The following is a 23033-nucleotide window of genomic DNA, read 5'->3' as shown; positions in this document are numbered from 1 at the left end:
AATGTCCCTGCAAAAAATAGTGCACTAATCCCTGAAGAGAGCGATCTCCGATTCATCTCTTTTGTCTACATTGAGGCATAATTGAACCCCTGTGGGTACAGTTGGGATTAGTCAGGTAGAAGTCTATGTTGTCCATTTTAAGAAACATAAAAAAAGCGGCAACGAAGTAAATTAAATAAAAAAGAGTATAGGCGATTGATTCGAATTATTTAAGAAAAATTCGGAGCCCTATACCGAACCTAAATGACTTGGACCATATGTTCCATTATCGTCAACCCATATCTATCGTTCCCGTTGGGTTTAAATGGGTACAATTAATCTCTTCATAGGACATGCTCAAACAAAAGGGAACAATTCAGCGCATACAAAGCGATTAAAACTGGCATTAGTCGCAAACTCCTATGCGATTCATCCCGGACTCATCCTAAGCTTATCGCATTTGTTGCAGGGGTAGAATAGCCACTGCGTCTATTCACGTTTGCCAAGCGATCAAAAGCTTACGCCAACGAAATGACTGACTGCGAAAATGACTATAAGATATCATGCTAAAATATCAGACGAACGTTAACGGTGCCGAGCCCCACACAAAAAAAGTTAAATACGTTTAGAGAATTCAACAACGTTCGTTGAACGAAGCGCTTGGATCAGTCGTCAATGAGCGTTCGCTTTGCAAATGTTTAATAGTTAGTACCGCTAACGCACGTGGTTACATGTGGATAAAAAAAAACCGATGTGCGTAACAAATTTTAATAAAATTTTATAAAATAAATATTTGCTAATAAGAAATTAAAGTTTTTCCCCAACCAATAACTAATCGCCATAAAGCAGAAGCGGAAGTGAACGATAAAAGAAATTTTAATTTGAACGATTGTGAAACAGCTACGAAATACTGCAATGAAGTGCAGTGAATTTGCGAAGGTGCGTAAGTGTTGATTACGTATGTGTGTGTTTGTGTAAGCAAGTAACGGGAGCGCATGACAACGAACAAGTGCGGCCGTGGAACAAAACGGAAATGCAATCAGCGAGGCAATTGTTCAATGTGCACATGGGTGTATGTGTATGCTAGTAGCTTTGTGTAATTGACGAATGCTGGACAGCAGACAGGTGCATGTAAAATGCGCGCTGCAGCATGAATGTAATAGAAGTGCATGTGTGCATGTGCTAAGCAGTGTGATTTGCTTCGCGTGCAAGCGATTAATGCAATAATTTAAATGTGTTTATTTTTCCATCTTATTTCAACTCAGGCAGTATTTATGCTCTCATAAAAACATATAAATTATTTGTGGTGTGCTTGTTTGAATGTATGTTGTTGATAAAGCACTCAAGTGTTACAATAAAATTCCCACAATTATCTTTATGATTATAAGAAATGGAAATAAAAAATATATTACTAATAGCAGCAAGAAAAACACAACACCCCGTAGCTTTAAAACAGCTTGCTTTAACTGGTCATCGTTTTACAACTAATACAGGTGCATACATATCTTTGTACAGCTATGGCAGGAACTTCAGCACACCTTCATATTGTGAACATAATAATACTTAGACAATTGTTTTCGTAGGAAGTTGATATTGTACTTAATGTTAAATATATCTTTTAAGGTGCTTATGTGATAGAAAATAATACATAGTATTGTGAAAAACCGAAGCAACAAATTCAACGTAAATATCTAATTTGTAGTATTTTTCATGCTAATAAATAGTCACTGACAGAGCAGTTACGTATTGAACATTCAATAGTTTAAAGGAGTTACAAGTAAGCACAACCCAACAATTTGCAAAGCAACAAACCTCTATTTTGAGAAGGAATCTTTCTTTTTGAATAGGCTGGCATAGTTCCAACCTAAAGATGTGATTGGGCTCCGACTAGTGATCTTTGACTCCCCATTGACGGGCTGTAACTGGAAATATTCCGTTTGATGGTGTACAGCGAATTTACTAGATTTAAACTGTTCTAAATGCAAGCTGATGACATTTCCTCGTGTGAAGCCAATTTTGACATCTTATACGTTAAACAGCACGCCCTTGGAGCTTATATCTGTTGCAAGTGATTTGAGAGTTTTCTTTGATCCGAAACTGTGTTTCAATATGCATATTTCATCAATTGTGAACAAAGCAACAGGGTTACTTGGATTTGTGAAACGGTGGGCCAAAGAGTTTGATAATCCGTATCTCACTAAGCTCCTCTTCACATCTTTAGTACGTCCAATTTTTGAGTACTGCTCGTGTGTCTGGTGCCCGCGGTATCAAAACAATATACAGCAAATTGAGTCGGTTCAAAAACAATTTTTAATTTTCGCACTCCGTGGCCTTAATTGGGATCCTAACCTTCATCTATCACTACAAAAATAGGCTGCTTCTTATTAGTATGCCAACTTTGGAAAACCGAAGAATATTGATTGGGGTAATGTTCCTTCACAAGCTCATCATCGGTGAGATAGACTCTTCTTGTATTAGCATGGAATACTCTTTTACTAGTTTGCATAATTCTCTCATATCTTACCTGATTTTTAATTAAAAAAAACTAAATTCCCTTTTTGTTTAAAGTTGAATTTAATTCTTAAAGTTCCTATGTATTTATTCTTAATGTTAGCTTTTAAATTTACAAATATTTCTTATCGAACTGTATTATTTTTAATAGTCGACCGCGTTGTGTCTGTTGTTGAATTTAAATAAAATAAAATAAAATAAAATTAAAAAAAAAATAAAAAAAAAATAAAAAAAAAAAAAAATAAAAATAAAAAAAAAATAAAAAAAATAAAAAATAAAATAAATAGCCCTATAAGGGTCCCAAGGAGATTCAAGCCTTTTTACTAGGTCAACGAATAAACAAATCTTTTCGGGTGGTTTTTGTACTATTGTACTAAACAACTCTAGAAACATTGCTTCACATTTTCTGCGAACGGGTCGCTTTGGCAATGGAGAGACTCTCGCATGTAGGCGGCGTGACTGTTAATCCTTTCGTGATATGGAGTAAAACACATGAAGAGGTATTTAAATACATTTCAAGCCTCCCCTTTTTTTTTGTGCTTTGTGGGAGGACAATTCAAGCACAATATATTCAAATAAAGGTCGCAGTACATCTAAGCCTTATAATAATAATAATACAATTTTATACATTTGATTTTGTCAAACCTTAAAACCTTCCGCGATTTACAACCAGATTGACTGAATTTTGTGTGTGTTAGTGCAGTCGGGTGGCTTCATGACACACGTATTTGTTGTCGGCTACACGTTGATGAAAATCAAAAATTTTTAATTTTTTCATTTGACGCTAGCTGATTTGATAGTAGCGGGGTGTGATTGACAAAACGCAGTGTTGTATTTAGTTTGTGTCGACATTCAAAATGAACAAGTGCGCGGAAGAACAGCAATTCATATTAAAATTTATTGAAAATTATTAATGTTTAGCAGCTTTATGGAATGTGAAGCTTTTATTATTATTTAATAACATTTTTATTAATTTTTTTATTATTTAATAAAACTGCTGTAGTTGCAAGTAAAAAAAGTCATCATCCGATGACGGCATATTCACGTCCGAACGCTACGGTTTCTCAATGCAAATATTGATTGATGGCTTTTTATTTGATAGTCGCGGGGCAAGCGTCAAATACCCGACAGGCACACATACAAAAATTCAGTCAATCTGGTTGTAAATCGCGGAAGGCTTTTAAACTATAGCTGTGTTTTTATACTCAGCTGAGCAGAGCTCACACAGTATATTAATTTTGTTCGCATAACGGTACCCCGTAACGGCATAAACTAATCGAAATAGATATAGACTTCTACATATCAAAATGATCTGGGCGAAAAAAGAAATTCATGTAGCCATGTCCGTCCGTCTGTCCGTACACACGATAACTTGAGTAAATTTTGAGGTATCTTAATGAAATTTGGTATGTAAGTTGCTGGGCACTCATCTGAGATAGCTATTAAAATGAACGAAATCGGACTATAACCACGCCCACTTCTTCGATATCGAAAATTTCGAAAAACCGAAAAAGTGCGATAATTCATTACCAAAGACGGATAAAGCAACGAAGCTTGGTAGGTGGGTTGACCTTATGACGCAGAATAGAAAAATTTTGGACAATGGGTTTGGCACCGCCCAGTTTTAATAGGAGGTAATTTACAAGTTTTGCAAGCCAATTTAAAAAAAAATTTAAAGTCAAATTTTAACAAAAAATTTAATATCTTCACAGTATATACAAGTAAATTATGTCAAGATTAAACTCCAGTAATGATATGTTGCAACAAAATACAAAAATAAAAGAAAATTTTAAAATGGGCGTGGCTCCGCCCTTTTTCATTTAATTTTTCTAGAATACTTTTAATGCCATAATTCGAACAAAAATTCACCACTCCTTGTGCAATTTGGTAAGGGCATAGCTTCTATGACGATAACTGTTTTCTGTGAAAATGGGTGAAATCGGTTGAAGCCAAGCCCAGTTTTTATACACAGTAGACTGTCTATCCTTCTGCTCGGTCGTTAACACAATAACTTGAGCAAAAATCGATATATCTTTACAAAACTTAGTTCACGTATTTATCTGAACTCACTTTATCTTGGTACTAAAAATGGGCGAAATCCTACTATGGCCGCGGCGCGCACTTTTTCGATATCGAAAATTTCAAAAAATAAAAAAAAAATGCCATAATTCTACACCAAATACGAAAAAAGGGATGAAATATTGCGATTGGATTGGTTTTTTGTAGAGATGCCACGAATAGTGAATTGGCCGAATACCGAATACCGAATATTCGGCAACGCTGTCGGCCGAAGCGCCGAATATTCGGCACGAAATACATGGTTGTCGGGGCGCGTTAGCTGGATTAAGACAAGTGGACACCTGTTTTCCTGCTTGTACATAACAGATCATGAAACTTTAATAAATCTGACAATGGGAACTATTGGAACAATTATCAAACTCCTCAAACCATTTGAAGAGATTACAAAAATAACGAGCTCAGGTATCTGTTGCATCTCTGAAGGGATTGCACATGTAGTAAATTTATTAAAATATCTGGGGAAAGCAGAGACAGCTGAGAAAGTACCAATTTAGTAACAATGAGATCTTCACTGCAAGGCGAGTTTGAAAGGCGATTCAGTTTCCATGAAAAAAACAAATATCTGGTTGCTGCTTTTCTGGATCCTCGCTTCAAACCGTGTTTCCTAAGATTGGTTCAAGCAGAAAGAGCAAGACAAAAAATTCTTATAGAAGCTCTGAAAATAGTACCGATGACGATTCTTCTCCAATTCGTAAGAAAAGAAACCTGAATGAAAATGATAGGACTACTGAAATACACGACAGTTTCTGGAACTGCTTTGAGGAAGTCGCTACAGATAATATGCGAAATGCTAATGATGAGGAGTACGTGGAGAAGAATGCTGTGGCAAAGTTTAAAAGTTTGCTAAAGTTTATCTTTCTTCTTCTGGAAGTACCGTGTATAGTGATACCTTATTTTCTGATGCTGGTAACATTTACGATGAAAAGCATAATCGTTTGCTACCCAAAAATGCTGAAAAGCTTGTTTTTATCCATCATAACTTACCTCTGATGAATTTTAAATAATAAAGTGTTGTAATTTGGAAATAAATACACAATTTTGAGTAATATAACGTGTCTTTTTTACATGATTTGATATTCGGTATTCGGCCGAATAATTCGTACTATTCGGTGGCCGAATACCGAATAGTTGCCGAATATTCGTGACAACTCTAGTTTTTTGACGCAAAATATAACTTTATAAAAAACTTTGTAAAATGGGTACCATATTAAGTAGAAGAAAATGAAAAAGTTTTCCAGGGCGAAATCAAAAGCCCTTGGAATCATGGCAGAAATACTGTTCGTGGTACTACATATATAATTAAATTAGTGGTACCCGACATATGGTATTCTGGGTCGCCCTGGTCCACATTTTGGTCGATATCTCGAAAAGGCCTTCACATATACAACTAAGGGCCACTCCCTTTTAAAACCCTCCTTAATACCTTTAATTTTATACCCATATCATACAAACACATTTTAGAGTCACCCCTACAACCCAGCGGGTCAGGGGGTTAGAATATACCCGCGGTAGGTATGCCTGTCGTAAGAGGCGACTAAAATACCGGATTGGCCTGAAGGTTTAATGTGGCCATATAAATCGTTCCCGAGATGGTCGGACCAGCACCTTAATGATGCTGTGTTACCGGAGCGTACCGGATCTGTAAACGGCAAAGGACCATCACATCGATCACTCCCTAAACCTTCGGGGAGCAACCGTATCGCTACAACAACAACAACAACAACAGAGTCACCCCTGGTCCACCTTTTTGGCGATATCTCGAAAAGGCGTCCATCTATAGAACTAAGGCCCACTCCCTTTTAAAATACTCATTAGCACCTTTCATTTGATACCAATGTCATACAAGCACATTGCAGGGTTACCCTAAGTTCATTTTCCTACATTGTGATTTTCCCTTATTTTGTCGGCAAAGCTCTCAGCTGAGTATGTAATGTTCAGTTACACACGAACTTCCTTACTTGTTTTAGTTGCAAATGTAGATACATATATACACGTGTAAAAAAACACGGTATAATACTCTAACTAATCCATTTTCTTTTTTCATTACAGAACAATAACAACAAATAAACTACACTCAACTAATTAAATATCACTGCCAATGATTGAAATTTAATAAGTCATTTACTTAAACAAAAGTTTTTGTATACATTAAAATACAAATTAAAACAAAGTTTTATGTGCTATAAAAAACACTTCGCTGTTATATTAAGAGAACAAACGCAACAGCAACACCACTCATTTAAGCAGTATGAATGTTAAACACGAAACTAAATCAATTGCAACATTTTTAACATATAAATAAATTAAATTAAATTTATAGCAAGCGAAGAAACAAGTTAACGGTGTTACTACAAACAACAAGAACAACAAGTGTAACAAAAACGACAAAAGCTACAAAATATTGCAAAGTCATCAGCTAAGCAGAAGAAATAAAGAACAAAGAAAAAAATTTATTACCATAAAATTTATGCGCTCGCAAACCGTTAGAATTTTTCACACGCTCAGCACGCTGACAGTATCCGACAACACGTTGAGCACGCAGAGTTGCAATCGGAAAGCAGTACAAGTGCTGTGCAAAAAAAAGTGTATTAGAAGTACAAGGTGAAGTACAAGCAGCAAAAGATTTCAAAGCAACAACAAAAACTAAGTACGTTCTAAGTGCATTGACGGCCATTTACTACTACAACGACAACAAACAGCTGTATAAATTTTGTTTATTTTTATTTATAAAACGCTGGGTGCATCAAAAAGGAAAAAAAAGACAAGTGGGAACCGGTTACTTGTTGCAATCGCATTTGAAGGCTTGCGTGCAGAAAAAAATAAATTTAAAAAAAATTTGAAGCAAAAAATATAATATAAATTAAAAATAGCAGGTTATTAGGCAGCCACAAGCAACAAATAGCAGTCAGGCCAAACGGGAGGCAAGCGTAGAGTTTCGGAAATTCACAAAGAAAAAAAAAAAAAAAGAAATTAAAAAAAGCAAGCAAATAAAGCGCCAGAACCAGTCAGAAGTTAAAAGTTGTTCGCTGCTGAAGTAAAAAAGAAGAGGAGGAAGATAAAAAAAAACGAGCTGCCAATGCAATTTGAGTCACAGCACCAATTGTAGAATACCGACGGCACAACAGAAAACAAAACTAGCTACGGTGGTGGCAGCGGAACATTAGTGGCATTGGTGGTAGCGCAACGGCAACACCGTACAAATATCAAACGACGGAAATCAAAACATACATAAAAAGCGAGGCGAAAAAGAATAATTAGAAGCAGTAGGAGTGCAATTAAGCAAAAAAAAATACGCGTATTGAGCGAATATAAGCGCACTACCGACGGCAAAACAGCAAATGAACGACAATTTTGCGCGGCAAGTGAAAAAGTAATGAATTTGGTGATTGAAACAAAAATAATAAACAAATACTGGCATTGAGTGTGACGAAAAAAAGAAAGCAGTTTAATGAAAAAGAGCACAGATTTGCTAAAAATTAAAATTTAAAGCAGTAAATGATTTACAGCGAAAATAAAAAATACACATTATTGCGGAAGAAAAATTAAAATAAAAAAATAACAATTAAAAAGTGTAACATTTTTGAAACGATTTGCAAATAGTTTTGAAGGAAATAATTTGATAGGCGTATAAATGATCAGATTTTTACAATTTACGCAGTTAAATTTTGAAAATTTTTAAACAAAACGCAAAAGTAATGCAATATAAATTTAACTACCTTTTTTTGCTGAATTAGATGGTAATGTAGTTTATTGAAAAACGGTTGCCGTTGCGTGTTTTTAAGCAAACAGAAAATTTTTTGAAAGAATAAAAATAAGGCTCATAAAATAAATAAAAATTAAAAATTTTTTAAGCACAAACTATAATTACAGAAAAAAATTACAGTAAAGCAAAAAGAAATTTTTGAACAAAAAATTTTAGTTTGCAAAAATTCGAAAATTTATGAAATTTTTTACTTGTAAAAATAATTGGAAACTGACAAAAAAAAACAATTTAAAGCATTGAATTAAAGAAAAAAAAACTAAAAAACAAAATTTGAAACAAAATATTTTTAAAGTTGGAAAAACAGAAATTATAAAGTACTTGAAACAAAAAGCTTAACATTTTTTTTTTAAATTGCATGCTCTGAAAGAAAAATGATTTGAAAAATTTAATATAAAAACAAAAAGCAATAATAAAAAAAAATTTCTTTTTAATTTGTTGGTGATTGTAAAATCAATGAAAAAGCAGTGTGTGACTGCTGTGCGTGTGTTTTTTTTATATATAAATATTGCATAAAAAACAATTGCTTAAAAACATATTAAAATTTTGAATTTTACATTTAAAAGCATTAAACAAGAATTATTTTTGGAAAAAAAAATTTTAAAATGTATTCGCAAATCCTTCGAAAATGAGTGTTGAATGAGTGTAAACGCGCTATAAAGAAAATAAAAAATCGCGCGCTTGATATACGAACGTCTGCTAAGTAAAAGTAGCGACTTACGGAAAAGTGAAAATTACAAAAAAAGCAACAGAAATAACATCAAAAAGATGCCGCAACACGCGTTCAATTTAATAAAAACAATGACTTGTCGTATATGCGTACAACAACAACAATGTAGAGTGCATTAAACGAAAAAAAAAAATTTTTTAAATATTTGAAAAAGTGTGAAACAGGGTGCTTAAGGAGTGCAAACAAAACGCGCAGGCGCAATGGAAACACGTTTGAATTAAAACGTAAACAAAAAAAGGGTTTCCAAAAAATAAGAAAAAATTTATATATTTTTTACAAAAAAGCGTATTGCAGCGATTTTGTGCATGTGTGCATATGTTTGTGTAAATTTTTTTTAAGTGTAACGTGTAAGTGAAATGAAAAAAAAATGTCCGCCAATCCAAAAGCAAAAACAAAACCAAAACCAACAAACAGCAAAACTGCCAATAGAAATAGCAAAAACAAAAGCACTACCAACAACACTGCCAACAAAAACAATAGTAATAAGAACAGAGCTGCAACTATTACTAATGAAAAAAACAACAACAGCAGTGCTACAACAAATACCTCAACACCTACAACATTCTCGAATGTGAAAAGCGCTGAAATATTCGCCACAGCTACAGCCATCACACCACCACAACTATCGCTATTCGATCAGCTTAAGAATAGCGTAAGTCTAAATAATATTAAATGTAGCAACAACATAAGCAATACATTCAGCAGCTGCAACCAGAATACCAATAAATTTACTACACAAAAGAATCTCACCGACTGGCGTCGTTATGTGGCAGATGATGATGACAGCAGTAATCACAGTGCCACAAGTACAGAAAGTAGTTGTAGTAGTATTAGTAGCAATAGCAGCGGTAGCAGCAATTTTTTTATTAACAATAACAACAAGCGCTTGAGCGCAAGCGAAAATTCGCAGAAAGATTCGTTTCAACAACAATTTGTTGCCTCTGTTTTGGGCAATAGCAATAGTGGGGGCAGCATTTTACGCGCAACCAAATTAAGCAATGCAACAATAAGCAACAACAACAAAACTAATACGAGTAAAATGTTTGACAAAGATGAAGATGAAGCAACAACGTCATCAGCAAGAAATGAGAATACTGCAACGAAGGATGGAGATGCGGCAAAAGAAGTTGCAGTAAAAGAAGTGGCAGTAAAAGAAGTTGCAGCAAGAGAAATGGCAAACAAGGAGACAGCAACATCAGCTGCAACATCAATTGCCCAGAAGCAGCCGGAAGCCGAGTCTGCCTTTGGCAAGATTTTAGATCTCACTTGCGCTAAGCGAAATATAGAACTGAAAGCGCCGATAATCGCTGTACCGACAAATGCAGCGCCGAAAAAAGCAACAACCATAGCAAAAACTGACTTAAAAGCCGACAAGCCAACAGCAGCAAAAGTGGAGACAGCTCAAGTATTATGTAAGAGCAATAACGACCAGAACCCAGATCATATCACCTCCAATAAAAACAAAACTGACTGTAAAAATGTTGCAGAGCACAATGCTGAAGATAGCAAGCAAGCGGGGGACGAAAAAAGCACAAACAACGCCGACAATGAGCTTGACCAACACGAGCACGGTGAGAGTGAAAACGCCGATGAAAGTGGCAATAACAACAATGACAACGCTAATTGTATGTCAACAATATTGAAAACAGCAAATGAAAAAGAACAGCAACAAAAGCAGCCTGAAAAGTCAATAGAATTTGCATTACCAGCGCAACAAACAGCCACAAATACACAGACAGCACCAGCGGAAAATAAAGCTGCCATAGACAGCAACAAAGCTAACAGCGACAACAACAAGAGTGAGAAAAACTACTCAACAGGCAACAAAGACGATTTTAGGGTCACTGCTGATAGCGTTGCTTTTCTGCGCGCCACTAAAAGAGCAGCAACCACAGCTACTACTAACACTGCAACAACAGCTCAAGTAAGTTCAACCACAAATGAAATTGTCTCCACTACTCCCTCAACAAGAACAACAAATAATTTCACCTCACCCGCATCAATGCCCCCGTTATGCACGCATTTTTTTGCGCAAAGCAAACGTCAAAAACAATCGAGCGCTTCATCGGTGGCAGCAGCAGCCACCACAACAACAACAACAACAACCACAAGCAACAATAATAGCGCAGCACATTTTGCTGCTGCTGTTAGTTTACTTAGTGATCAACAACAAAAACAATATATGGAAAATTTAAAAACTCTACTCGATTCGGATAAATTAAATTCGGTTTACGCGCAACATCAAAGTGGCAACAGCACCGGTGCTAGCGCCACCAACCATCTTAAAGATGTTGTCTATTCAGCATTAACGAATGCTTTATGCGGCGGTACGAGTGCTAAAGCTGTAGCTACTAATAAACTTTTAGCTGTCACAAATCAAGCAAAGAAAAAACGTAAGAAGAAGCGATGCACAGATCGTTGTGACTCATCGGAATCATCTGACAGGTGAGTCAAATTTGGAATTATTTTGTTAAGCAAACTTATGTTTAGAGGTTTGTTAGGTTTGAGGGCATTTTTTTAATTGCGCGCTCGAGAAGTTTGTGTGAATGGCAATCGATGCAAGAATTATAATACATTTGAATTTCAAAACATGCTGTGTTTAGTTTTTGTGTTATTCTATCGAAATCGATTTGGTTTTTGCTGGGAGCCAGGCGGAGCCAAAGTGATGTTGTTGGGAGCCATGCGGAGCAAAAAAACAAAAAAAGAGACACTGCGTGGGCATTGTTGATTTATATCCTTCCAGTAGATTTTGAGAGTGCTATTTGTACCATTGAATGGATATTATTCGGACTAGCAAGATTTTTATTCGAGCACAATCTGTCTGCGGCTCAGAAAGCGTTTTGCCATATTTATGAGAAAAAAATTAATTTAACTATTATTTGTGACTTTTAAAGAAGAAGTTCATTTTTGATTTTTAACCTATGACTTTTATAATAAAGGTCAATATGTTGCCTTTTTAAACGGTTTTATTTAGCTTGACAGGCTGGTTGGTTGGATGGCTGGTTGGCACGAATTTTGTAATTGAAATTTAAGTAACTTCCCGATAAGCTACAAGGTTGAAACTTGGAATATAGTTCAGAACCCGATGACAATGCAATAATAAGAAAAAAAGCGCCGCTAGGTGGCGCAAGGATCGAGATATTCACAAAAATCGTATTTGTCGTCCGATTTGGCTCATATTTGGAACACATAATACATACAAGAATAGAAAGCGACCTATGAAAAAGTCGCCGCTAGGTGGCGCAAGGATCGAGTTATTCACAAAACTTGTATTTGTGGTCCGATTTCACTCATATTTGGTACACATAATACATAAATGAATAGAAAGCGACGTATGAAAAAAATCTAAACTAGGTGGCGCAAGGATCGATATATTCAAAAAAATCGTATTTGTGGTCTTATTTGGCTCATATTTGGAACACATAATACATACAAGAATAGAAAGCGACCTATGATGTCCGATTTGGCTCATATTTGGAACAAATATTACATACAGTCCGGTAGAAATGACATCAAAATATCTTGGAGTTGGAGGAGATACAAGCATACGTGGCGCAGAGTCGAGTAAAGTCTTTGGAAGGATTATGCATTGAGGAATTAGATTGTAACAAATTGTCAGGAAAGTCCTTGCAGTAATGAGTCACTAAATAAACTAAATAGATTGAGAAATAATAGGCAAATAAATAAAGACTAAAAACTTGAAAACAAAATAATAAAAAAAAAAAATGTTTAACTTAAACGGTTTTAATGAAAACAATACTTACATCAAGTAATAATAATACTAAAAGCTAGAAAATAATTAGGTAGGTCCTAGGTACTAGTAATCACACTCCTCATCAATCTAGGGCATTGATCAGACAATTAAATAAAAGCCTTGGAGGCGTAAATTTCTATTGATAGTCATATATAAGACCATTTTTAGAAATTTCACGAGTCCAATATTGATACGATGCAATCATGGTTCCGTGAACGAAGAGTTGAGCCAACTGTCAAAAAAATATGTATTCCAAAATTTTTAGAAAAAAGACTTCTTTAATTATATTTAACACTTCACTAAATTAAAGAACGTTTTAAAGCAAGGGTGCCCCACACGCAAAGGCTCTTTTGGATCCGCATGGCTCCTGACAACATCATTTTGATTTTGGCAGACTCCCAACAACAGCGCAATCGATTTAAGTAGCACAGCACAAGCAATTGTGACATGGTGGTTTGAAATACAAGTTTTGAGCTGCGTTGTTGACGGTATGCCACATAATCAAACAAAAGGCACGACTATCGATTGACATTCATTCACTTTGGCTCTGGCTGGCTCTCAACAACAGCAATATCTGAATTAATTTCGATAGAATAGTATGAAAAATGATCGCAGCATGTTTTGAATATTAAGGGAATTTCCAAATTTATTTTTATTGACGTTTTTTGTCGTTTGTCTCCGTTAGTCCAATCCTATGAGCACCCTTGCTTTAAGCGATTCGATGAGGGACCCGTAAAACTTACGGCTTACGCAGATGACGTTGCAATTGTCATAAGTGGAAAGTGCCTTCCAACGATTAGTTCTTTGATGGATCGAGCGCTTCGGGATATTCATACCAGGGCATCTAATGTCGGGTTGAAAGTCAATGCGGAGAAGACGGATATGGCCTTGTTTACAAAGAGGTACAAGGTCCCAAATTGGACCAGACCTAAGTTAGGTGGGGTGGCCTTACAGAAGAAACCTTGCACAAAATATCTAGGAGTCATCCTAGACAGTAAGCTGTCATGGAAGCTCAACGTGGAGGAGAGAGTGAAGAAGGCCTCAACGGCACTCTGTGCATGTAAAAGAATGCTGGGGCGTACCTGGGGCTTATCGCCCTCTCTTTCTCATTGGGTTTTTACAGCGATTTTAAGCCCTATTCTATACTATGGAGTTCTTGTTTGGTGGAAATCTACACAAAAAACAACATACCTCAAAAAATTAGAGGGGGTATGCAGACTATAGATGCTTAGCATTACGGGAGCCCTTAAAACAACCCAGACGTCTGCACTGGTAGCAAAGAACATAGCACTAACAACCGCAACCAAGCTCGGTGCCTCGGGGCAGCTTGAGCGCCGACCATATGGCCATAGTAGTATAGCGTCATCAATCACAAGACGAACCGACTACCTGATTTCCTATCTGCGCTTCGAGGGAGATCTTAAGGTCACAATAGAGGTGGAAGTTTGGCGCAAGGGTGCGCAAATGGCGGACGATGCGATACATGTGTACACAGATGGTTCCAAAGTAGTGGAAGGAGTAGGGTCTGCGGTATACTGTGCTGATCCGGAAATAAGCAGATCCTACAGGCTGCCGGATTACTGTAGCGTTTTCCAAGCGGAAATATTAGCCGTAACCAAAGCAGTAGAAACCCTGGAAGAGAATAGCTTAAGCTGCAACCGTGTTAACTTTTATATTGACAGTCAAGCAGCAAGTAAGGCAATAATCTCGCATAGCACAGCATCTAAATGCGTGTTGGACTGTAAGCAGTCTCTAGAGAGAATCGGGACAGGGAGAAGCATACATCTATGTTGGGTCCCAGGGCATATGGGAATAGATGGGAATGAAAAAGCGGACGAACTAGCTTAAAAGGGCGCATCCCTTGAAGCTTGCTCGGTAGACGTCCCAATTAGACTGGGCGAGATTAACCTAAGGCGAGAGGTGCACATGATCGACCAAGCGGAAAGGCGTGGGTTCAAGCGCGGGGCTGTAAAGTGTCGAAGATTATGTGTAGGTCTTACAACCTTAGACTAACAAAGTTGCTTCTATCATTAAAAAGAGATGACTGTAGACTCATGACGGGTATTCTGACTGGACACTGCCTTCTGGCGTCACATGCCTTTAAATTAGGCTTGGTCAGTGATAGCAGATGTAGGAAGTGCGGGTTGGAGGAGCAAACGATCGAGCACGTTCTGTGCTCGTGCCCTGCACTTGCCAGGCTAAGACTCCAGCTATTAGGAGTGATACAGCTGTCAGATCTAAAAGCAGCAAGTGGCTTAAGTCCTGGGAAGGTTCTAGTATTTGCCAAGAGGACGGAGTTATTTTATAAGACAGGTCCTGGTTTTTGATAGGGTTTTTCAGTTTGGTCGTTAAAACAAACTTCTGGTAACACTACGGACTCAATCAATCTGTGTGAGGTCCTCATGGACCGGTCAGTTCAACCTAACCTAACCCTTGCTTTAAAATGTCGAAAAATTTCCAGGCAGCCGAATAAACACTTTCAATGAATTTAGCGAAAAAAGTACAACACTTCAAACATTGTAGGAGTGCGGATTCAAATCCCGCTCCCGGGAGAATAGGCTTTGAGGAGATTTACAAGGCGTAATCGAAACAACTGTCGCCTTGTCTGTCCTGATGTCAACTTGTTTAAATTTTTCCCAAATTATTAAATTGTATGCTCAGTAAGTTGACGTAAAGTCCAAATCATTGAGAGCATCAAAAATACGCAACGGTGCGTGCAGAAAGTTATCGCCCAACGATTGGCCAACAGTTGTGTTTGCTGCAAGCTCCCAATGTTAGCATAGAAGTTGGAACTGTTTATAATTTTTTTTTAAGTTCATTATTATCTTTTGATCAAATAAAAGACAGTTGCATTTGCATTTATTGCAGTCTCTATAAAAAATATCTTCAAAAAGTTCAAATCAAAAAATTTTTTTTATTCTTCAAAGAAAAGAAAACAAAAACCTATCTAGCCTACATCACTCCCTATCAACATTGTAAAATTACAACAAAAACGAAATAAGAAACTTTTTTCTTTCGTTGAAAATAAATATTAGCCATGACTTTAATGGCACTAAAGATATACCAGCCAGCCAATCGTCCAGAGTTGAATGCAATATAATTTTATTTATGGCGCATGACTGTCGAATTCCATTGAGAGTATTTTTATTCTTACATATGTAATAACATCTTGTTAGTTCTGCAGTCTGGTTATGCTCTAATTTTTATGAATGTTCTTAGGAGTTGTAAAGAATTAGTGAAGAAATAAAAATGGATAGTTAAAAATAAAATTTGTATGAGACTACCTTTACGCAAATGGATCAGAAAGCAGGAAACGAGTAGCAAGCAAGTCTTTTTGAAGTTTGATTTTGATTTTTTTTTTTAATTATGTATATCTTTCGCGTTGGTCTCGATCTCTAAAGTCCCAAACATACTCGACTTTTGCGTCATTTTTGCGCTGGCGTCGCAGGTTGAAAGTTTCCCTGCCACAATGAATGCAAAACAATAAGTCACATTTTAATTTGATCATTATGAAAAATGAAAACAAGTGAGTAATTCACAAGAGTATCGTATTCATGTAAACATTGAGTTATTTCCATGGTTTCCAATATAAAATTTGATTAAAGCATAGCACATACCGCGAATAGCAGATCTTGTGAATTCCCTAAGAAATTCTTTAACAGAAATACGAAATTGTGTTTCAAATTTAATTGAATGGAGATGGAAATTCGAATATTTTTCATCAATGGCTAGAAATTTTAAAAAATAATTGACAGCGCCAGGAAAACGTAAGTTATTGAATTCCTTTTACGTTACGATGGCGTTGCCGTTTTATTGCATGGCGGAACCGGGAACATGTGACGGCCGGAAATCAGCTGATTGGTAACATTTTAATATTGTAACGAATTTTGAGGAGTTCCTGATAATTATACACCTTCTGCTAACGTTCGAATCGCTGAACTGTCGAATAGATAACTACAATATTCAACATTGCAAAATGGTCTTTATTTAGACTAATTTGGGAGTAGTACTTCACAATCACAATTATACTTTATTTAGACTACTTTGGGTATAGTACTTCACAATTACAATTATACTTCACTAAATAGCGTGTTTATGTCATACTGCCTGATTATTCCTCAGCTTGCGCTGCTTTTATACTCTTTGTTGCCTCGTTCGCGTATTTCTCCTAAGGTCTAGACTTTTCACGACTATGCCTTGTGGAACAGTGGTATCTCATACTCAGTTATTTAGCTATATGCGTGTGTATGTGTGAGTAACAATTTCTGCTGCTCTTAGATGATCACTGCATATATGTATGTGAAATAATCTCATCGCTTCGAGTTGCTGGAAAATTCTTCGTTGCCTTGTACATAAGTGTGGCTGCTTGCTTTAATGTGTACGTGTACATAAGTGTGGCTGCTTGTTTTTCTTGTTGTTGTGATTATTTACTAACATCATAGTGATGCTAGTATGCACCATAATGTGATTTGATATTTCAACTTTCGGCGCAGTACGGTTTTGACATTAGTTCATCGATTTACCAAAACAAAACGGCGCATAAGTTAAGCGTGCCTGGGCCTTTAGCTTACACAGTATAACATTGAGTTGTATAGAAGAAACAGAAGATAATACAAATCTTTTCCACAATATACATAAGTTGGTTTTTGTTTTCCAGAAAACCTATAATTTTGGCGCTTAAAACTTAATTCGCGATTGACGTTCATATATAAGAACGTACGATATCTAGCGGAAGCTTTTCTCATGTTGGCTGCGTTATTATAGATTTCTGTGCAATTTTTCAAGTACCTAGGCTTTGGCTGCACGGAAAGCCGCTTGGAAATCGATCAAACGTATATATTTCTGCATGGCTATCCGATTTCAGATATGTTCCAAGTTCGAGATCTCTAGTTTAATAAATTGAGCTTGGCGCCATCTTTTGGATGTTATTTTCTTTGTATTGCACTTTTATTGTGTTCTTAACTAAGTTCCAAGTTCTAAGCTTTTAGCTTAACGGAACCTTATTAAAAAACGACTCCCAGACTTCTCAAACTTGGATAAAATTTCCTGACAAAACTTTATTTGAGCGCATTTTCTAAAAACCTCCATCAGACCACCTTCCTGGATTTTGTGCTCTATACTGTCAAATTATTTCTAGTGCCTAGCTTACCGCAAAGACGCTTAAGTATCAATATTGAAACTCACAAATTAAGCACTAAAATTGGCGGACCAACAAGACATTCACCTGATATAAGGGTGGTGAAAAAAAAAATGCCTTGAGTGAAACAAACGTAGTTAAACCCCGTTGTTCAATCTACTATTACGATTTTACAATTAATTATTTTCTTGTCCCATCGAAAAACGCACTATTCCACTTCTATCATAACTAATCAAATGATTAATCGACTAACTCTGTAATGGAAGATAATAATCACAATTAAGATAGTGATGTAATCGCATAACATATACAATTATTCTAAAACTTTCAAGCATTTCAATTATAAACTTTCCTAATAAATTTATGGAAATAATAAAATCTCAAGTAGACTATCATTACAAAAAATAGACATGAAATAAATTTGCTTGTCTCACACCGCTCAAGCTGCCCTGCCTTCCTACTCAAAAACACATTGAAAGTTGTCATCGCTGTGTTAGGATTCTCACTCCTCACATACAAATTGCTTATGCATTCAGCAAGAGTCATTTCCTGATGGCAATTTGCCATCAGTTGTGTTTTTGTTTTAGAATTTGCTGTCACTGCTATGAGTATATGTTTATTCTAAATGCATCAGTACTATATTTTTTCTTCTATATCTATTTTTCATTTATGATTGTGTGGGCTCTAATGCACACTTTTAGCTGCATTTATTAAAGTAAAAATTGGTTGCGCAAACGCCCCATCATCATGTCATAAAGACGGATTGCATATAGTAAGCACGCTCACACAAATATCATACGACTGGTTGTTGGGGGCGACTATTTCATGCCAATTTATCATGGATAAATTAGTTTGTGTTTGTGGTTTATTAGCACATATGAAGACGGCATTGGCTCTTATATGCTTCGCAGACAGGCTGCAGCCAACCAAGCAAACAAACTTAGGCTATTTCTGCTATTTATCTATTTTATTTTAGCATCGCCTGCAACTCATTTAGTTAAATTCCTTAATTGCGGAAATTTGTCTACAGTTAAAAATTTTTCATACATGTATGGTATGTTAAATAGTAGTGCAACGCATTTGTGTAGCTGCGTTGCATCGACAGGCGTAAATGATGTGTTGGGTATTGGAAAGCTTGGAAGGCATTTGGTAACGACGTTTAAACGGAACTACCCTCACGATGATGGAAAACAGGACATGCCAGGGATAAACTAATTCATAAATAAGTTTTTATTTAAAAAATTTGTTTTAGTAAATTATGACTCATGATTACTATCCCGGCGGCCAAATCATCGGGAACCTTATATACAACATGGACGAGCCAAATGTCGACCATATTGAACATCCACGTCGATGTCATCACGCTACGACTGTCTTACACCCTAAAATATTGGCTGTGACGTTCGATCAGTATCAACGTTTTCAATTGTACCGAAAATCCAGAGTCGTAATAAAATCCTCAAATCTCTTGTTGGCAGCACTTGGTATAAAGACAAAGAAACGCTTATTACTACTTACAAAGCAATTGACCGGCCGATTGCATGCTACGCATTCACGATATGGTCGTCACGCCTAAAGGTTACTCACTGGAAGAAAATACAGGCCTGCCAAAATACTGCCCTCAGAACCTTCTTATGTGCCCAGAACACCACCTACACAATGAGGCGAGAGTACTCCCCATTAGGGAGAGAAATGAAATGTTAAAAAAACAGTTTCTGTTGAATACCCAGAAACCTGGGCATCCCAACAGACATCTCATTGATGAGGCTACACCTCTCAGTGGCTTAAGGGGTTACCTTCGCAAGCATTATGAAGAAATACGGCACCTGAAAACACAGTCCTTTGAAGCAAAAAAGCACAAGCAGGTCCTCAGTGATATCCAAAAACATGCGTCGGACTTCTATGCCAGGAATTGCCCGGCGAATCCAGTACTTACAGAAAAATGCCCAAAACTAGCAGAGGATGTATGTGCTGCTTGCAATGTGCCCCTCATGACACCGACCATCTCTTCAATCGTAATGTGGAACCAACACCTCTAAGACATCTCTCATTATGGTCCAACCCTGTTGAAACAGCAAGTTTCCTTGGAAGCGCGGTAGAAGACATTGATGACAATTTGTGATTGGTCGCACCTATTGTATGGGGCGAAGCACTGCTACAACAACTATCCCGCTCCCATGGACTCTACCTCTCCCTATCCTTTCTTCTCCTCTGTTCCTTTTCTCTTTCCCCTGATCCTCTCACTTCCTTATTCCCAATGAACAGTGTCCATCCACCTCCTCACGCCTCGCACATACGATTTTATGGTATATGTTGACCTTCGTCCACTTTCCGGAAGGAAAAGTATCACAAATATCAACCTGTTCGAAAGGCTACCTAAGCACAAAATAAAAAAAAACAACCATCAACACACTTTTTTAGAAAAGTTCGGCCCCCGCCTCACATTCCAGAAAGGAACGTTTTTCAAATATTAATCTAGTCAAAGAGATACCCCTGTACCAAATTTCAAGCAAATCGTACCAAAAACTTGATTTCTTAGAAAAGGTCGAACCGTGCTCCACTTCCCTGAAAGATATTTTCTGTAATACTAACCCAAGGAAAGATTTACACCTGTTCCAAATTTCAAGCAAGTTGCACTATAAATAAAATTTTATGAATAGCTTGGTCCGTGGTCCGCTTCCAGGGAAAAATATTTCATTGAAACACTCCCCGAATTTATACTTAGCTATCCTTAAAATTTGATAAAAATGAGCATGTAGTTTCGCAGTCCACAAGTTGCATACATACCCAAATACATAAATTTCTAGTATCCAAAAGCAGCTGTGAAGTTTAAAGTCGCATATGCTGCTTAAGATCAACACCCCAGAAAAAAAACAATGTATTGTAATCTATCAGCATATCCAGCGTATGCTAGAACTAGACGAAAGTATTTCGGTCTCTGCTCTGTAGTATTTCCGCGGGACTTAATCATGGTGAGGTTCGATCTTCATCAAATTTACATCGCTTCCACGCAACAGTTTTCTAAGTAGAAATAGCTTACGTCAACGTTATCTTATTTGGTATCACCATGGACCTTCCTGTTGTCTAAGTAAGCTTTCCACGCCGGTGTGTATCAGCAATTTTACAAATCACCCACAGCATCACCTACTTTTGTCACGCTATTTGTACGTCTAGAAACGCTTCCAAACTAACTTTGAAACTTGAGCTCAAACCATTTCACGGCGGAATACATAACGTAAGGATGGTTACTATTGCTGTAGTTGTTCTATTGCAAAACCGCACCTCCATGGTTTAGGGTGTGACACGGATATGAATGATCTTTTGCCGAATTTAATACTGACGTCCCGGTAATGGCGCCTTCTGGTAGTAGCTCGACGCCATCGGAAACGACTTGGTTTTACTTCTCGAAGCATCAGCTCTAAAGTTTTTAGTCGCCTTTTTGGACTTACAAGCCAACCGTCGGAATATTCTAATTTCATAAGCCCATTTACATAGGTGTTTAGAGTAGTCTTATCTACTCGTTCCCTAGATGGCAGTTACAAGCTTCGAATTTCTTTACAATTAAAATCTACACGAAATGGCGTAACCGAATACTACATAAATTATGATATATTCACCTTTATCACTACCAGTCTACCTTTGTCCTGCTAAAATACCACTTTGATGAGCGCTTACTCTTTCCTAAACTCCGAGTTCACATAGAAATTAATCTTGACTTTGACCACCAAAAATATTTCCTGCAGTGATCAACTATTCGCAATCTTTATGAAAATCAGTTTCAAAATGGTGGGCATGTACATATTTTTTTTCAATCAATGGTCACTGACGACGGCTCTGACTCCGTTTCTTCCATAATAATGTTCGCTGCTCCGTAGTGCGTACTCAAATGAACGAATAAAGTAACGATGATCGTGGCCTATTTTATAAATTTTTTCCGGTTGTAATTCATTTACCTATTAGCAGCTAGATGAAATTTTACTTTTATTTTACTTATTACTTTTGGATCACCCTATGTGAGCCTACCCTTTCGCAATCTAATGCAGACGTAGGGAAATCTTCTCAAATCTACAGGTTTATCGCAAAATTATAAAACATATGTTCGCCAAAGTAAATATGTATACTTGTTAGATATTCAAATCCGTTATATTGTAAATCTTGTATATCTACCTCGATTGCGATTTTGGCTTCAAATACCTATATCAAGAATCAACTTTGCAGACTTAAGTTCCGTAAGTTAATTCGTAGCAAACTTTTATATTATCAATTCATTTCACATACAGCTATTAATTCGAATATGTTTTCTTTTTATTGTTTCCACCATTGTTGTTACAGTTGTTTTTATCGCCCCGCATACATAAGTTCTTTGCTAAAGTTACTTGTGCTGTTTCTATTAAACCAATTGAATTTATTTCGCTTGTTATTGCTTTTTTTTTTGTTGCAATAAAATTGTTAGCTTGTATGGTTTTAACGTTTACAATGCTGTTGTACTTTTCTTTATATCTTACTATTGTTGTTGCTATTGCTTGCTATATATCTTCAAGCAAGCTTTTGTTGGCTTTTAGCGTTTTTGCAAAAAGCAGCTGTAATATTTATACCTTTTATGTTTTATTCTTACATTTATGTTTCTTTTGAATTTTTATTGTTGCGATTTTGCAATTTGTTGTTGTTTTTGCTTCTTGCAACTGCTCGTTGTTTTCTTTGTTTATTTGCAAGTTATTGCCGTTTATTCGCACAATTTTAAGTTTTTTCTTTACAAGTTTAGTTCGCTTATTCCTTAGTCTAGTTTTAATTAGTTTTATTGTTGTAGTCAATATTTACCTATATTGCAAAAGTCCGTTTAGTAAAATATATGTAAGATTGTGTGGTATTGTTGCTCTTGGTTTGTTGTCTTTTGTGTGAAATTTACTTTTTCTTTATTTCATTGCTCTTGTAATAATTTGGCTTGTAGTTCTCCATTTTTTTGTTGCTATTGTTGTTTTTGCCTTTATCTTGTTGTTGTTAGTTTTGTGTGCGCTTTTTCATCTCTAAATTTAGCTCAACAATTCATTTTTACTGCCGCTTTATTTTGCTTCTCTTGCTTATT

At 36.4% G+C, this 23033-nt stretch overlaps 1 protein-coding gene across 4 annotated transcripts in view; it reads left to right on the top strand.

Annotated features, from left to right (window-relative positions):
• jing (AE binding protein 2 jing) overlaps positions 1-23033 on the top strand; it is a 595696-nt gene that overhangs the window by 19450 nt on the left and 553213 nt on the right. The window contains exons 1-2 of one of the 4 annotated variants that reach the window (XM_067771254.1): positions 539-732; positions 6619-11504. In XM_067771254.1, coding sequence (XP_067627355.1) covers positions 9427-11504 — 2078 coding nt within the window. In that variant the 5' untranslated portion in view covers positions 539-732; positions 6619-9426. The other 3 variants (XM_067771252.1, XM_067771253.1, XM_067771251.1) reach the window with 3 other exon arrangements.

The sequence above is a fragment of the Eurosta solidaginis genome, chromosome 3 (genome assembly GCF_040869045.1).
Source record: "Eurosta solidaginis isolate ZX-2024a chromosome 3, ASM4086904v1, whole genome shotgun sequence".
NCBI classification, from domain to species: domain Eukaryota; kingdom Metazoa; phylum Arthropoda; class Insecta; order Diptera; family Tephritidae; genus Eurosta; species Eurosta solidaginis.
This window is presented reverse-complemented; position numbering and strand designations above follow the sequence as displayed.